Source organism: Pseudorca crassidens, chromosome 4 (genome assembly GCF_039906515.1).
Source record: "Pseudorca crassidens isolate mPseCra1 chromosome 4, mPseCra1.hap1, whole genome shotgun sequence".
Taxonomy (NCBI): Eukaryota; Metazoa; Chordata; class Mammalia; order Artiodactyla; family Delphinidae; genus Pseudorca; species Pseudorca crassidens.
The window spans coordinates 104,523,981-104,539,278 of record NC_090299.1 but is presented as its reverse complement, the minus strand read 5'-3'; the positions used below and the strand labels follow the sequence as shown (position 1 = coordinate 104,539,278).

Genomic DNA, 15,298 nt, shown 5'->3' with positions numbered 1-15,298 from the left:
ATAAGAAGGAGATTAAAATGAGCAATAGGCTGACAGTTAACTTCTCAACAGCAACATTGGAAGCCAGAAGATAGTGGAGTAATATCTTTAATGTGCTAAAGGCAAATATTTGCCAACTGGAATTCTACAACTAGTAATTGTTCAAGAATAAAGGCATAATAAGGATATTTTCAGAACAGCAAAAACAGAGACACTTCGCCACAGATAGATCTTCAACAAAGGAAATTCTAAAGGGTGCATTTGGGCACAAGGAAAATACTCTTAGAATGCTAAAGACAAAAGAAATGAAGAGCAAAGTAAAGTGGTAAGTATGTAGATAAATCTAAATAAACATTATCTATATAGTATAATAATAGTAATATCCTTGTGTTAATCAATTCATGACAACAGTACCATGTAAGACAGAAGCAAGGTATGTGAGGTGAAGGTGTGTCCTAAGGACCTTGTATTGTCCAAGAAAATGATAAAGGTTTTGGTTAACTTTAGACTATGATGAATTAAATATTCATGTTGTAATTTCTAGAAAAACCACAAAAGGAATAGAAATAGAGCATAGGATTTCCAGATGCAATTAAGGTAGAAATCAATAACAAAAGATAACTAGAAAATATGTTTAAAAGTTAAGAAATAAACCTCCGAATTTTGCACTGGTCAAAGAAGAAGTCATACTGAAAACGAAATTATTTTAAACTACAATATAGTGCTACATCAGACCCCTTTCATCTTGGAAGGGCTAGCCGTTCACCCACAGAAGGGTAGATCGCTAAGTCAGACTAATTTTGTGGGCATTCTCCCGCTAGAGGATGGCCTCTATCCCATTCTCTTTGACATTGCAGGTATAAAGAGTTTTTATTGTTTACTTTCATTTTAGAGAAGTCTCTAGAGGAAAAGGAGATGAACACATGTTTCAATCGGCCACTTGTAGCCTAAATTCCATTATGTCATTTAAGCAGCTATAAGAAATAACACAATATGATGTACTATTTCTTCCATTTTTCCTCTCTTTAAGCTTTCAAAATTTTGCCATTTAAACAAACAAACAGTCCCTATCTACATTTTTATTTTCAAGTACAGGACAGATTCATTCACCAGCTATCTATATTTCTGAGAATTTTCACTATTTTGAAAGACTTTCTAAGGATAAAATTCCACTTATTTTCATTAAAGGAATATATTTATACTTAAAACATTTTTACAAGCACCCTTAATGCACTTTCAAAAAATTCTTCTTCACATTAACTCAGGTAATAAAACCAGCTTCCTTGCAATGAAAACCAGCTGGTGTCCGCCTCCTGATTTTTTTTTTTTCTCTTTTATCCAGTTGAAGTGAAGGAATATTTATGGTGGGTTAGAGAAAAGATGCATAGAAAATGGTCACAAAATCCTATGTACATACAGAATGGGTGTATGTCTTGACCCATTCTGTGTTAAAGGTAGGAAATTTTGAGCCAAGTATATTATCTGAAACAGAAAATCAGCTTAACGATAATAACAAAAGCAGACAAAAACAATCTCCAACTGGATGTAGTCTCAAACATGTTGACAAACCATAGAAACTAAAGACTACATTTTGCTTTCCTGGATATGTATGAGTTAATCTGCATACCAAATAAAGGCCTATTTTGGTCTATTAACAGAGTGTGGGTTAAATACTTTTCAAATGGAAAATTATTATCCACATGAGAAAATAATATTTCATTCATATCTTTAAAAGTATTTCAGAGAAAAATTTAATTTCCAGAAGCAGAAAACCTGCTAAATAATAATTTATAGGAGTTTGCTCACCTTACATAACAGCACTCTATTTTCAGCAAGTACACAGTTCACTGAATTTTCATTCGTTTGAAAAAAAATCTGTATTAATAAAACAATTTGTGGTAATAAAATACAACTGTTAAGAGAAAGCAGGCCATACTCCAAACCTCCCCACTTTGAAAAAACATAGAAGATTAGAATCAGACTAATTGTATATAGTGAAGAAACATGAGGTCAAATTCTGCATCAACATATTTCAAGCTAGCAGTATGTCTTGCTGTTCTTATCGCTACCTCTATCCTAGACACTAATTTCAGTCTTTGTATATTTTGGTTCTTTTTTCTTTTTAATTAAACACATGGATTCAGTCTACTAATAAAGTATGCCTATTAACTACTTTGTTTTTAGAAAGATATTCTCCATAAAAAGAAAAGGAAAAAACTTTTAAAAGACCTCTAAAAGTTAATAGCACATATACTTTTAATTATACACTAAAATGTTTAACAGGTTTAATTTTTCAGGAGTGGTACCATGTCTCTTTAGATGCCAATCCAACAATTTGTCTTTGTACAAAGGGTGCCTGCCTATCCACCACTAGCCCAGTGAATCTCACTCCATCAATTAGGAGACATTGTTACTTTATTGCAGTCATCTGTAGAATCTAGTGGTTCTCCATTAATGTACTAGGTCCCTGAAATTAAAGATGGAAAGGGAACAGAGTCCAGTTGAAAGTGTAAAGGGAGGACTTCCCTGGTGGCACAGGGGTTAAGAATCTGTCTGCCAATGCAGGGGACACGGGTTCGAGCCCTGGACTGGGAAGCTCCCACATGCTGCAGAGCAAATAATAAGCGCGTGCACCACAACTACTAAGCCTGCGCTCTAGAGCCTGCGTGCCACAACTACTGAAGCCCGAGAGCCTAGAGCCCGTGCTCCGCAACAAGAGAAGCCATCACAATGAAAAGCATGCACACTGCAACGAAGAGCAGCCCCCACTCACTGCAACTAGAGAAAGGTGGCTCGCAGCAACAAAGACCCAATGCAGCCAAAAATAAATAAATTTATTAAAAAAGAAAGAAAGAAAGTGTAAAGGGAAGCTGGGCACAATCTAATTTAATTATCAAGGTTGGAATTATTCCAGGACTCCATCTGCCGTAAGGAAAGTACCCTGGGATCTGTAATGACCACACGTGGTCAGGATTCCAGTTTTACAGCTCATCCAATTAATTGCAAGCACATCTTCTGCTATACCATTAGGTGACAGGACTGGGGAATCCATTCTGCTAATTAAGAACTTCGGGCCTTGTGTTAGTTTCCCAGAGGACTTTTCAGGGTCTCTGGGTATGCGTACATGGCCACATAAAGGTACACTTAATAAGAGATACTTCTATCATAGATCATGAACAGGAGAGACTTCAGACAGTTCTTCTCCACCCTATTAGGATTGGATAATCTCTACACCACAAGTCAGACTAGAAAATGCTGGACTCTTGGCAGTTCCCAAGAGCCAACCCCTACTCCATCTCTTTTTTATGGTCAAGGGTAGAATGTACAAATTGCCTTGCATAGTCCTACATGCCCTCTGGAGGAATTCACCCTCACTCTTTGCAGCAGGTCTCATTTCAAGACCTTAATATACTCTTAAGGAGGGTAAAAATCCTCATTTTCTCATATTCTTACATTAAAATGTAACTCTATCTTCCTCAATTTTCCTGTCTTTGAAGGAAGCATAATGTTACCTGCCATCTCAAAAAAGTGAAGTCTGAAGAATATTTTTCCCAAAGTGAAAAATAGGAAAACCTCTTCAAATAGCCTAGCTCGGTGGTTCCAGACATCATTCCATTGACCAATGGCATCTGAATCGCTTTTGAAATTTGCTAAAAATAGAGATTCCCAGGTCCCAATACAGAGCTACTGAATCAGAATGACCAAGGATGGAAGCCAAGTATTTGAGTTTTCAACAAGCTGGTGAGATCAATCTGCTTGTTTGAAAACCACTGGGCTCTGACTTCCTTTGGAGGGAAAATAACAAAAGCCCATTCTGTGATTTTGAAAAGAAAACCTTCTTCATCCATCACACACAGTACACACAATATCTTTCTCCCTTTTCTGTGCTTATTTTCTTTCTTACGTGCCCCTTGCATTGCTTCTATTTTAGATCCCATCACCTCAGTTATCAAGCTTAATTTCTTTCTTCCCAGGAAGCACTGTATAAAATTACTTTGGGATCTTATTAAAGTTGATGCTAATTAACCCAACCATATTTATTTTCACACTCAGATAATATGAGTAATCCATGAGAGACACTGAACTTTAGACACGAGGGAAGTTAAAATGCCTATGACGCAAATAGAGGCATTAGAAAAAGATTATTGGACAATTTAAAACTAACTGAATGCTACTTTTTCCTGTTACTGTAGCTGATGTTCCAACATAATCGTTTGTTTTTAATTCGTGGGAAAAGAGATGTTTGAAGACATTGCTGAAAACTGGTACCATGGCAGCCAGAGTGGAACAAAGACGGCAAAAACTTTCTAACGCAATCGAGATTTTATTCATCTGTAAAATGAGATGGTTTGTAGTGCAGGATCTCTTAACTCCCTTCTCACTCTAAACTGCCAGCAGTCCATGAATGTTCATAATCATTGAACAAAATCCTCAGCAACTTAGCAAGAACATGAACATGTAAAATTATCAATGTCACCTGTTACTCTTAGACCTGGAAGAAAGAGGTGGCTTCAATAAAGGAATCCAAGAAATATTTCTAGGACAAATAGGGTGGCCTATTGCCCAGGTTTGCTCAGTACTGAGGGATTAACCAGGACATAGGATTTTCGTGCTAAAACCTGGACATTTGTAGCCAACCATGATGGTTGGTCAGCCTAAAGCCAAAGGTTGAGTTCATGAGCTATAAATGAAAAATTTTACCTTGTATATGTAATTAAGCTTTTGACACACTGAGAGGTGAAGATGGAGCTCCCCAGATTTTAGACAGGTGGCTGGGATATGATAAGTTACTTCGAATCTTCTGAGGTATCCCAACCATAATTAAAATAAAAATAGCATTTGAGCATAAAAGGACCTAAGGTATGATCTGAATAAAAAGCAACAGAGCACTTGAGAAGGAATGTAAACAATACCTTTATCAAAGAGGGATCTGGGGATTGTATTGTACATAGCAATGATTTATACATGGCACTTCAAACTGAAGAGGCCATCAGGAAGTGATTTATTTAAAAAGAATCTAGTGCCTCCCAAACAGTTACAAAAACCTACAAATAAAACGGCAACTGACTTCTCACAGGGGTAAACGCAGATATGCTTAGCAACTGAACCTATTTACCTGACTCCCCAGTGTGTATTTCTGACCCTCAGATATGCCTGCTCCATGGATTTAGGCAAGAACAAGGATCCATCCAGAGAACTTATAAAGAGATGGATTCATATCATTAAGGAATTATTTCATTTTGTGTTAGAGTTGATACAATAGACACTATGAGGTTAAAAATGTATGTCTGGGGAGAAGGGATCCTGGGAAGACGGTAGAATAGGAAGTGCCAGGAATCTGTCTTCCCACAGACAACAATCACACTAGCAGGATCTGTCTGATGTAACTATTTTGGGAACTCTGGAGTCTATTGAAGGCTTGCAACTTTCAGGGGAAGACTTGGACAGTAAATTGCAGTTGATTTCAGTCAGTTTCAGCTCTTACCACAGGAAATGAAAGACAAAAGAACTATAAGGTATAGAGAAAACAAATAACAGACTGACAGAAGTTCTTCCTTATTAGTAATTACTTTAAATGTAAATGGATTAAATTCTCCCATCAAAAGACAGAGATTGGCAGTAAGGAAAAAAATACCATGATCCAACTATATGCTGTCTACAAAAGACTCACTTTATATTCAAAGACACTAACAGATGGAAAGTGAAAGGATGGGAAAAGATATTCCATGTAAATAGTAACCAAAAGAGAGCAGGATATTGCTATATTAATATCAGACAAAATAGAGTTTAAATCAAAATAGGTTTCTAATGGGTACAGAGTTTCAGTTTTGTAAGATGAAGAGAGTTCTGGAAATGGATGGTGGTGATGGTTGCACAACAATATGAAGGTACTTAATATCACTGACCTGTACACTTAAAAATGCTTAAGATGGTAAATTTTATGCTATGTGTATTTTACCAGAATAAAAAAACAATTTTAAGAAAAAAAATTGTTTGTATTTATACAATCTCCTAATTCAGAAAAGGACTCAGCTTTTTAGGAGGTGGTAATCATGTTTGCAGAGACAATAAGATAACCTCCATTATGATTTATTAAAACATGGTAAAGAAAAGATCTAATAGTAATAGCTTGTCCATATAACCAATGAACTAGCTTTTTTCAACCCATTTTTTGACTGACTTCTCGGCTACATTTAACACAGCTTATCACTTCCTCTTTTTACATGAACAAAATATCAAACTTCTAAATATAAAAGTTTCTAAATCTAACTGTGTAATAGTGTCCTGACAAGCCCTATTGGAGCCTGAGGCAAAAGGAGAATTCAGTAATTCTGACCTTGCCTTTATTTAAAAGTTTGATGTTTTAATCATCATGGACTTTTTGCATCAACTAGGTTTTTTTTCAAACACTGCATTAAAATATTATTTATCATAATTACTGGGGTTTTGGGCACCCCCCCTTAAATTTTGTGTCCTGAGGTGAGTCCCAGCCCTGAAAGGACTCTTCCTGTCACTTCTGTGATATCACAGTTTGCTAGTTTTCCCCTCTCTTTCTGGCCTCTCCTTCTCAATCTTTTTTGCAGTTCTTCCTCTGTCCGTCATCTAAATGCCAGTGTTCTTCAGGATTCTCATTAAGTCTTCTCCCCTTTCTCTATACATATAGTCTGGATTATCTCAGTTACTTCCACGTTCTACTGATTCTCAAACTGTTTCCCCTTTGCTTTACCCTCAGCCATACTAGCAGCCATACTATATGGATAATTTAACCCTAATCTAAGCCCAATCCTCTGCGTTTTGGGTCAATTTCTGTTCCTGTGATGTATTTATGGAGACGTACTTCCCACTCCCAATGATGTACTTCCTCTTGCCATTAAATCTTTGTGCTCACCAAAAACCCTCTCCCTACCTCCCTCATGCCCGCTTCATACCCTAGGGTACAGGAAGGGAGAGAAAGAAACAGAAACCCTCCAGCCCTCCATTTTAGCCTTTCCTCCACTTCAACCTCCAATTGCTCAGCTCTGCCAAAGTATCTCTCAACTTCACAACTTCATACACACTGTCTTCTCTATTCTGGCATATTTCCTTACTTGCTAGCAAACTCTTACTTATCCTTCAGGTTTCAGCCCACATATCCCTTCCAGAGAGACCTTCTCTGCCCTCTAGATTAGATTAGGTTTCCCTGCTATTTGTGCCTATAGGGCTCTGTACCTTCTCTTTCATATTTCTTATGTTTTATTGTAACTACTTGTCCCATTTCCTGTCTCCCCCACTAGACCATAAACTCCATGAAGGCGGAAGCCATGTCCATCTTGTTCATTATTATACATCCAGCTTTAACACACTGCTCGGGATTTATCAGCCACTCGGTAAGTAATTATATAAGGAAAAGAGGGTAGCCAGAGAGAATCAAACACCATCTAAGCAGAACCAGTGCAATCAATGAGCAGTAGAGCAAATAAGCAAAAGGCAGCAGATGCAAAGATCACAAAATCCAGCCACTATTAGGAAGCAGCTAAGAAGGAGCTCCCAGTTTTTTCTAATCCTGTACACATCTTTTCTGCTAAATAGCCTGGACTCCTTGCCCTAGTACTATCTGTATAATAGGCACAGCACAATCCATTTGTTAGCTTGGCCGACCTGGGGCCTCTGAAATCTTGGCAGACATCTGCAGGGCCATCTGGCCTTTAGCATCCCTCCTGAAACTCATTTCTGCTCTTCTGTGATCAAATGCTCTGCCCATTGATCTCTTCCAGGATGTAGGGTTTTACTTGCTGTTTGCTGGCTATTGCATCTCACCAAAGAGTAGTACAGAATGGCTTCACACAGCAGTAAGGAAGAGATTCAAGCTGGCCAGGTCGCAAAAGCTCACTGTGAAGCTTAGAATCCCTTCTTAACAAAGTTAGGTTTATAATGTTCTTCCAAAAAGATTATGCTGCTCAAACAGGAAGCTCATATTATACAGTGTGTGACTAACACATATGGTTTTACTGGTCAACAATTTGAAACAAGTTCAATTCCATAGACTAAAGAAAAACAAACCCTCAATTGCTTAACTTTTAGCCTGTTCATTGAAAACTGATGGGGTATATATAAAACAAAAGGCAATAGAGTCAAGCTAAGAAATGTAGAACTTGGCTCTGGGGGACTTCACTGAAGACTGCAGATGAAAGAGACTTTTCTCATCCCAGGAGAATGAATGGGGTCTTTTCCCTCTGAACATTAATATGTAAGCCACAGGAGCTTCGAAGCAGGCAGGAGGAGACATCCTGATAACACAAGACTTGATACTCTGACTGCTTCCCAAACTGCAAAGGATAAAACTCCCTTGCAGCAGAGTCCTGCATTTTATTACTATGTGCCCCACTCCTGGCTTTCCTTGCAATGCCATATCCTCATATTTTCCTCCCAATTAGAAATTCATAAGGGAAATCTGTGTACAGAAAGGTATAACCTGGGATACATGTTAGATCTTTTCCCCCGCAGAGGACAGAGTTACCAGCCCCTTGAGATTTTTTTTTTTCCAAGTCTAGCTGACATTTTGGTGCCAACAACAATTGCTGGTTAAATCAGCTAATCAGCCAAGATGAGGTCTTTTGTTCTCCTGCTTTTGTGACTTCTTTGTTTATTTTTATTTTTATTTTTGAACATTTAAAGTTGCCAACAGGACTTCCTTAGTGGCACAGTGGTTAAGAATCCGCCTACCAATGCAGGGCACACAGGTTCGATCCCTGGTCCGGGAAGATCTCACGTGCCGCGGAGCAACTAAGCCCATGTGCCGCAACTGCCGAGCCCACATGCCCCAACTACTGAAGCCTGCGTGCCCTAGGGCCTGCATGCCGCAACTACTGAGCCTGCGTGCTGCAACTACTGAAGCCTGCATGCCTAGAGCCCATGCTCCGCAACAAGAGAAGCCACCGCAATGAGAAGCCCGCGCACAGCAACGAAGAGTAGCCCCCGCTCGCCGCAACTAGAGAAAGCCCACGCACAGCAGAAGACCCAACACAGCCAAAAAATAAAAATAAAAAATAAAGTTGCCAACAATTCCAAATGGTGTCTCATTATTTCTTTCCAATTTGTTTCCATGTGAAGATAAAAACTATTGTATCCAGACCAGATTATAATAGGATGCATAAATGACCCACCGTAAGTCCTACAGATAGATATCCTCCTACAATGGTTTGAAAAGGAATTTTTTTACATCAAGTCACAAAAGGTAAAAATGCAACTCCATATTCCTTTATTACCTATATTCATCATCAACAACAAGAGCAAAGATTTATTGAGTACCCCCCAGTATCACAAGAGGAACTCTGGGAGTTTAAATTAGTACAGCTAGACCTATGCAGTTTATCAATTCAGAACAAGGTCAGACATTTGCTTACAGAAACAAAAAGGTTTTCCTCTTCCTAGCCATTTATGATTTAAATATATTTTTTTTTAAGTAAAGACAGGAAAGAGGTTAAAATGCAAAGCTGGTTTTTTCCCATACATAACTTTCTGACTTACAATAGGTCAAGCATCGGTGCTCAGGTTTACAGCCAGGAGAGGTTATGAAACAGGTATGGGTATCTGTAAAAAGAAAAATAACACTTATTTGATGAATCTTAAATGATATAAATTTTTCATTGAGAGTATGATACCTCATGATACCCAGATCCATATAAGAATCTGTTCATTTCTTCTCTTCTTGCCCCCCTTTCAGGTTCTATTTTTAGCATTCTATTTTTAGATTTCTGCACTCATCGCTGAGGTAATATGATGTGCAAATTTCCATTAACTGGCAAAATACTGAAAAATCAAAAGATTTCTTCCTAGAAAATATATAGGAAATTTGCCTCAGCAAATCTCTGCAAGAACTTCTATAAAGCTATCTACTCCTAATCTCTTACTGAGATTTGAAACACATAAATACAAATATTTCTTTCTAAATGTTTGTCAAAGTGAAAAAGTCCCTATAAGAAAACGTGGGAATATAGAATCCTATTGAAATATAGAAAAATAGAAATCTATTGGAATTCATCAACCATAAGGATTTGGATTCTCTTAAAAACAAAAAACAACAACTCATACTTAAAATAAGTTTTAGTGTAGAATTTGTGGCCAGATTTACCTTACTTAACCAGCAGACTGCTGGTTCTTGTTTATATGTTTACGTGATCTTGTATTTTGTCCCTTAATGAAAAATCATCTTTATATGGTCTTACTGAGTAGTTCTATATATAGTCCACATATGGTTCTCAAAGATTTAATAGTTATTGTATAAACGCAGTAAATTTTTTTCATGTTATCTTAGTTGTTATTACAAACACTATCATATTTGGGAGAGGAAAGTCTGCAAAATGTATGCAGTTTTGGAAAATGGGTGCAAAACTAGTGTTAGAAGCCAGGTCCTGACAGAGACATGCAGTATTTCCCAAAGCCCATAACTGTTTATTTTCTGTCCCTGTGAAAGAAATGAAAATTTCAGAATGCCCATAGAATAAAGAGAATACGAATTTGGACTGTGAAAGGACCATGACCCATTGCTGATTACTTGAGAGTCTGGGACTTAACCAACACACCCACCCGCAGCTCATCCTCAGGATTAGCACATCACCGTTTAAAATACTTCCACGATGAATAGTCTTCTGTGTGAATTTACCTTGTGTTCAAGTATTTGCCATTACTTTCTTCTGTGTCTCTGACTATAATCATCACAGTCACTGTTTTGTCTTACTAGAGCCAGTTGAAATAACCAATCTCTGAGTAACCCCTACTAATTATTTGAGACTTGGGAAGAAAGAGCCATTCTGAAGAGGTTCCCATTCTACCTTTAGCCTTCGCATTTTTCCCAGAAAAGAATAAACTGTGTCTCTTTCAATAGCATCTGTGTGTGTTTGGCCAAATAACGCCTCAAGGAGCAGTGATACAGCATAGGAGTTATGAGAATGAAGCCAGAGTCACTGAAATCCCTCAAGCCACAAAGTATTCTCCCTGAACTTGATGGCCTGTCACTATCTTTATCTGCATATATACATGTTTATTTTCCAATAAAAATTTTCATTTAGAGGTAGGTTTAAATAAAGAGTTGAATAGGTTCATGGAAGCCTCAGATAAGTTAAAACATACATACGAGAAAACCCCTTTAAATTATATTTAATGTAGTGGACTTACTGAAGTTACTTTTATAGAATATATTTCAACACAATCTTTCCTAAAAAGGATATTGAACTGTTTTAATTAATATAGAATTGAATTCTATATTAATAGAATTCATATAGAATTCTCAGCACATCAAAAAGCCCATCTTGCCTTTAAAGCATGTTAGAGAATTTTCCATATAAGCTTAAGGTTATAAGAGCTTAATACCAACTCCCTCCTCAGTCCTCCTTGAACACACATAAATACACACACACACACACACACACACACACACACACACACACACACACAGCTCCAGGGAAGAGGCAGAGTTAGATCCCCATATAGACTCCACTGCCAAAATAGAGGTTTCTGCATTCAAGTAAGCTAATAACCATTACTCATAACAAAGATGAACAGAATACTTACTCTAAGCCAGGCACTGCACTACAGCCTTATATGAATTCTTTCATTTAATGCTCAAAACAACTCTATAAGCTATCATGATTTGAGGTTTAGAGAGTTTTTGTAGGTTTAGAGAGAATTGCCAAGTTCACATGGCCAAGGAAGAGTACAGCTAGGATTCAAACTTGGGCTGTCTTACCCCAGAGCCCCATGCTTTTGCTGTCCCAGTCACAGCATTTTTAGCAACCTCATATAAACCCATGGAGCACCTTTAAGTCACCATTTCACAGCTTAAAACTTTGTACTCCTTTCTTGTCCTAAGTTGCCATGTTTTTTAGTTCAAGCGTCAATTTACTTCCTTCAACACTGGAGCCAAGAGAGCCAAGAAGGCTTCTAGAATTGAGCCAATGATTAGAATCAGGAAGTAATAATGAAATTTTTAGGCTGTAATAAGGCAACAGTTGGAAGCGTGGGAAACAAGGGAGCTTCTTTTTCAAAGTAGCTAATTGTCTTATCAACTGAGAAATGGATATATCCAGTTGTGGTATATTCTCAAATAGTAGTTAAAACAAAGGAATTATATCTAATGTAGCAACATGGAAAATATCTGGAAAAACTTAAGCTTGAATGAAGAAATCAAGTTGGAATATGTTATGTACTGAATAATATTATACCTTTAATTCTTAAACCCATAAAATAACATTATATATTGATATGGACACACACATGTAAACAAAATACATAAAAAACACTAATGGGAAGGGGAAAAAAATCTGCCTTGGGAATGGTTACTTCTGGGGAACTTAGGGAGTTACCGGCTAGGGATTAAATAGAGGACTTTGACTATATCTGTAACGTTGTATTTATTTCAAAATGTCTGAGACAAAGTTGGCAAAATGTAAATACTTGTTAAATGTAAGAGGTGATTACATGGTATCTGTTATATTCGTTTCTATAAATTCCTGAATATGTGAGAGTTTGTTATTTCAACATAATGTTCTGAATGTTTGAAATAGTTTATCATTTCAACTGCACAACTGAGGTGGGAAAAGTTATGAGAAATAGATAATTATGTATTGTGAGATGGGGAATGTATTGATATATAATTCACGCTCTCTTCTGAGGAAAGAGAAAGACCAGCCACTGTTGAATGCAAGGAGCATAGAGCAGTTTTGTGGCCATCTGAGCACGCAGTCTGGGGAGGGGGAAGATGTCAAAGTAGTGGTTAGATAAAACACGGGAGGAGAAAAGGGGATGAGAGAATATAGTGTTCTGTTGCGGGCGTGGTGCGGGGAGTCATATGTAAATGAAATGTCTGAAACCTGAACTATAACTGACTGCAAATGCAGAGTCCTGGCTGGGCTGGAGCTGAGACTCAGACACACCCAAGTTAAGGAGAATAAGAGGACACCCAGCACCGTTTTTCCCTCCTGCAGACACAGAATTTATTGAAATAAACTGGATTACTTGAGACTGTGGATCCGCCTGGGAAAATAATTAAATCCTGACCCCAGTTAGGTTTCACACATATACAACTATGTCTGTTTAATTGAGGGAAACTCAAGTAAAATCAGAAATAACAAGAGACAACAGAAAACTTACCAAAGGGAGCTAAGTGTCTGGTGCAGTAAATTCAGCAAAAGAACCCGGTGGAGGGCAGAGAATTTAGCAGCTCGGAGCAGTACCCAAGAGGAAACGGGCATTCCAGCAGCATGTTCGAGCCCTATACCTATGAATTAACAGCTGTCTCACAACTTAGAAACTTTGGGGCACAAGCCTTTGTACCATTCCCAAAACTGAAGAAAGAAAAACTCTGTTTTTCATTCTCAAAAACAAAATTGGTGAAACTATTAGCAAAGATCCCAAATGAGAAGGTGTTGGTGGCAGCAAAGTCCCAGCTTACCAGGCTCAAAGGCAGCTGCAACATCAGAGTTCCAACCAGATTACTTCCAGGTGGAAGTTCTGGCTGCAGCAGGAGCAATGCAGTTCAACTCAAAAGACAGCACTATTTATCTAACTCATTGTGTTTTAAGCCTCACCAAGCCTGTTCTAGAACTCTTTGTCTTCACCATGAACACAGAGCAAGGAAGCATTCTTTCTCTGACTTTGCAAAAGCTCCACTGGCTGAGGTGCCTGAGATAAGAGCCATACCGAGGCAGTGATGGCAGCATTGTGGCAGGCTGGCACCAACAAGGCAGCCCTTCCCAATGAGGCAGCCCTTCGCTGGGATCTGCAGCTAGACTGCAGTAGCAACGGCAGAGTTCCAGTTTTCGCAGCTGTGGCAATTCAGTTTAGGAAGCCCCAGAACTGAGCTCTAGCCCGGACTCATTATGGATAAAGGAAAAGCATCTTGTGGGGGAGTTTCCACAAATAAATGGAGGAGGGGGACTCCACACAAAGCATAATGGGTAGGTGAGGTGTAGAGGAATTGAGATGTGAATGTTTTTGTGCTCCCAAGGTGGGAAAGGCTGAGATGTTCAAGTTACCTTAACTTGCTACTTGAAAGACGGAACGTTTATGAAAGTCTTTGTGCTTCAGAGGGAAAAAAACCATAAAAAAATAAAGCAAAACACAAGTTTGAATTAGATCATTCTTTGCAATGTTTTTGCATCCCTCTAAGATATGAAATCTTCTCAGAGGATTTTTCTGGTTAAGCAAACAAGGAATGGGAAGGGGGGAGGAAAAGAAAGAAGAAACTGCAAATGATCAAATATATCCACTTACAGTATGTTGACAATCTCTTCAATTGTAAGCAATGAGAAACATGTAATACTTGAGCCTGTTTTAAATGAAACTTGGTGTAATAGCTAGAATTTTAGCCTGAAGTCTGATGGTATAAGGGGAGAGGTGACAGCACCCCTGCATCAGGGATGACAGAAGACAGAAATCCAGGTGAAATGAGGAGGGGAGAGGTGACAGCACCCCTGCAGCAGGGATGACAGAAGACAGAAATCCAGGTGAAATGAGGAGGGGCTGAGCCATAACAGTGACCACAGAGCTGGCTCCAAAGATAAAAAGCCCCCCAACTCACCCCCAAACATTTAAAAGCCCGTAACACAAGCCATCCTCAATTTACAAAGCATTTAAATATACGAAGAAAGGAAAAATTATGGAAGTGAGAAAGGCAGGAGAAGTAGAAACACCAGAGATAATTCTGATGCAGTGTTGAGCATTGTCCAGAAACATGGGTGGAAAGGGAAGCTAGTCATCCTCTTAAATGTGTCCTACATGGAGAAGCATTTTACCCAATTGGTTTGTTGAAAGTGCAGGTACCCTTACTCACCCAGCACTTTGCCCATGTCAAGAATCATGCTGGCTTCCCTGAGAGATCCCCCTCTGGCTTAAGCGGTTCCATCAGTTGCTGTCTGAGAAGGCGGCAAAGGGAGAGTGCACACTGACCCTAGCGGGCCCAGTCCAGCCTCCTTAAGAGGGCAGACGGGACACATGTGAGCTGTCTCTACCTTCCTGAGTCTTGCACAGGTATAAACGCATAAGCGTCACAGCAAAGGATCACATGGGGACCAGAAGAGGCGCACGCATGCTGAACTCCTGCTGTCAAGGTAACAACTACCTTCAATTCCTGGCAACCGGATCCTTCCGGACCTGCTGTCAGAGAAACTAAGGGATTAGCCAGACTTTTCCCTCTAGGGAGGTCACTGCCCTCCAGAGGGCAGATCAATATATTAATCCCCCCAGAGAAGACTGTCAGCATTGCTCAGCTGTGGGGGACACAGCCCATAGCCCTTACACTTCACACCTTCTTACTGCTTCCAATACAGACTTAGTACCCACA

The 15,298-nt window shown here is 38.8% G+C and overlaps 1 protein-coding gene across 1 annotated transcript in view; it reads right to left on the bottom strand.

Moving 5' to 3' along the window:
• Positions 1-9,212: 9,212 nt before the first annotated feature.
• Positions 9,213-15,298, bottom strand: part of DCK (deoxycytidine kinase) — a 57,812-nt gene continuing 51,726 nt past the window's right edge. The window contains exon 7 of the mRNA XM_067736223.1: positions 9,213-9,549. Within this exon, the coding sequence (XP_067592324.1) occupies positions 9,529-9,549 (21 nt within the window). The 3' untranslated portion in view covers positions 9,213-9,528. The remainder of the gene's footprint in view (positions 9,550-15,298) is intronic.